General features: G+C 32.6%; 1 protein-coding gene across 1 annotated transcript; it reads left to right on the top strand.

Annotated features, from left to right (window-relative positions):
* The first annotated feature begins 449 nt into the window (after nt 1-449).
* On the top strand, nt 450-1982 carry LOC146929728 (vascular-related unknown protein 1-like). The gene is made up of 3 exons (XM_085701491.1): nt 450-1026; nt 1454-1522; nt 1643-1982. Exons 1-3 carry the CDS (start codon nt 700-702, stop codon nt 1799-1801), a joined length of 555 nt encoding a protein of 184 aa, XP_085557617.1. The 5' UTR covers nt 450-699; the 3' UTR covers nt 1802-1982.
* Nucleotides 1983-3112: the final 1130 nt, after the last annotated feature.

The raw sequence follows: 3112 nt of genomic DNA, 5'->3' as shown, positions 1-3112 counted from the left end.
ATTAGAGAATATTGGATGAAAATGGAAGAGGTAGAGGTTGGAGAATTTTCTCTCTGATTTTTTAAAAATCTAAACTTGTAACAATACTTTCTTTTAAAAGAGCAAATCTGAAGAAATGAAGATTAAAGAATCAAAACATTGTAAAAATGGATAGTAGCATTCATTGCCTAGATCATGATAATTTTGCTATGGTTCAGTATTGTGCATATAGCTTCGGATCTGGGTTCAGCGGAGAGAGAATATGGAAAAGGAGAGGGATAGGTACCGATAGCATATAATAAGATCTATAGGACTTCATCATCTAACGGCCAATGTTTTTTTATCTATCTTGCGCACGGGTAGGAGACCTACAAAGGTCTCTCACGGTAGACAGGGCCCCTTTCATAACCACAAAGGTCAACCCTATCTTTATCTATAAATTTCCTTCTTAGCACGTTTTTTCTCTCTCTAGTTTTCGGTTGGAGTTTCAACTGTCTACTTTATTAACTTCCTTACTTAACACAATGTGTGGCCCACCCCAAAGATTCTAAACCCTTTTTTCTCCATTCTTCATTCACAACTTTCGGTTATAAATCCCTTCACAAAAGGTTTTCTCAACCTCTTGCCAAACCCAACCACTGTATATACAAATATAATTATAAATATATATTATAGTTTTTCTCTAACTATAAGCTTTACTTTTCCGTTTAATTATACAAAATGGATCATTCTCTGAATTCATCAAGAGGAAAAGTAGTACCTACCACACCCACCACAACCAAAAACCAAAGTGGTCAAGAAGAAAGTGGATGGACAACTTACTTTGAAGATTTCTCAAAAGGTATAGAACCAAGTTATTGTTCTGGTGGTGGCTCTTCTTTGCTTTCAGATGCTGCTTCTTGTGCTGCATGGAAATTTTCTCATCATCACAATCAAGTTGCATCAAAGTTACCAAAGAAACTTTGTTTCAAGAAAACAAGATCCAAAATTATTTCAGATGATGACCCTTTAGAAGATACTGCTAGCTCTCCAGTCAATAGTCCTAAGGTAATAATTTTCTTGACTCTTATCTATTATGGTTAAGTTTTTTTTAAAATAAAATGCAATCTCAATCTCGGTCGCGACATAAAGATATTTTTATGTATATGCGACTGAGATTCAGGTTGCATCAGTTGTATTTAATAACGACGACCGTGACTTCAATTCTAGCCTTTCACCATTCATGTTATGAGTCTATTTATTTGATTTATTCATATTAGGAAAGGAAATAAAATCCGGTGGTTAATTCAATATAATCCATTTTAGCTTCTTAAAAAAATTAGCAATAGAAATTAGTGACGGAAAAAATGAAAGTTTTCTTTAATTCCATCCTTACATATAATTTAGTGATTTTAAGTTTCCTATTTTTAAATTTTCTCTCTAATTTAATTTTTTTTATTGGTCATATTTTTATTATTATCAATTTGATATGTAGGTGAGAGACTTGAGTCCAAATGAAATGGCTTCTAGGAAGATTGATGATCAACTACAAGCAGGTTCTATGGTAAACTTGGATATATTATGATATATGCTTTTAATCTTAAGAAAAGAAATTAATATTTAAATTTGGTTGTTAATATACCTAACAATTATGCTATGATTTCTCATGATAATGATTGTGTAGGGTAAAGGGTACACATCATCAGAAAATCACTCAGAGTTGCTGCATATGAATGATAAGCATGAATTTGGATTTAATGAAAAGAATCTTGATTGCATAGACTTGAAGCAAAGAGGGATTTGCTTGGTTCCTTTGTCTTTGTTGGTTAATTATTTTGGGTGATCATGACTCATATTTTTGTCTATATCCTCTCTCTTTCTCTCTCTTCCTCTTCTTGTCTCTTTTTCTTTGTGTTCTTCTGTGTGGATCAAGTTATGGGATTGTAGAGTATGATCAATATCAGTGACTGTACACATAATTTGTATTATATATACCAAATATATATAGTTAAATTGTTGATAAACTTGTGTTTATTAGTTTGTTCATGAAAGATAATTTTTCTCTAGATTGATTAAATTCTCAATAAAAAAAGGATATAACTTTACTATAGATCTGGAGTCTCAAAAATTATTGCAATGGGAAGAGAAGAACACTATTATTGTGTTAATTTGGTAAAGAGCATAAAAATTATGGTTGTGGTTATGCTGCAAATTTTGATAATGCCGTAAAATGCAGAGAAATTACAATTACCACGGCATTGTAAAAACTTCCAAGACTTTTTTATTGTGATTGCAGAAACACAATTTAGAATTATGTTTGAAATATTTAAGTTGATCAAAAGATTGTTTCAGTCCAAAGTGCATGCAGTGCAAATCAACAAGCAGAAGGAAGAAGATGGTAGTTCTTTGTTGAATGAGAAAGTTGATCGTAGTTGTCACCAAGGTTATCAAAATCGGGACTTTACTTCAAGTCGAAAGGGAGTAGCAAAATCAGGACTCGTAAAATCGCAATCAAAATCGAAGGATTTTACTCAAGGACTTTTGTAGAATCGATGTAGGATAGCAAAGTCGGGACTCGTAAAATCGCAATCAAAATCGAGGATTGTACCAAAACAAAAATAATGTTAAATATATGTTATAAATTGCATATAGTCATAAATGACTAAAGTTCAAAGTCCACAAAATACATATACATAAATGTGGGGGAAGTGAAAGAATGAAATTTTTTAGCCTTTTGGGTATTTATAGAACGGGTCATGAATTCAAATCGGGTCAATTTACGAACTGGGTCAAAAATTAACCCTTATAAAAAAATGAACAAAATCCTTCAAAATCCATCAAAATCCTGCGATTTTGAATGGATTTCACGATTTTGTGCGATTTTGATAGGATTTTGTCTGTTTTTGGGACTTTGCTATGGATTTGAGTCGTTGAAGCTACACAAAGTCGCAAAAACCAGGATTTTGGGACTTAAGTCGGGTTTTTGATAACAATGGTTGTCACTCATATTAATGAAATTTATGCTACATGCCTATTTTGAGTTAAAACAGTTGCCTCATGATCATATAAACATGGCAGCGTCCTCGTGAGCTTAGCTCAGTTGGTAAAGATAATGCATAATATATGCAAGGTGTGGGGTTCAACCCTCGGCCAC

Source organism: Medicago sativa, chromosome 4 (assembly GCF_051527215.1).
Source record: "Medicago sativa cultivar Bolivia chromosome 4, Bolivia_mono, whole genome shotgun sequence".
NCBI lineage: Eukaryota > Viridiplantae > Streptophyta > Magnoliopsida > Fabales > Fabaceae > Medicago > Medicago sativa.
Note: the sequence above shows the minus strand (reverse complement) of the source record. Positions and strands in the feature narration are given on the sequence as shown.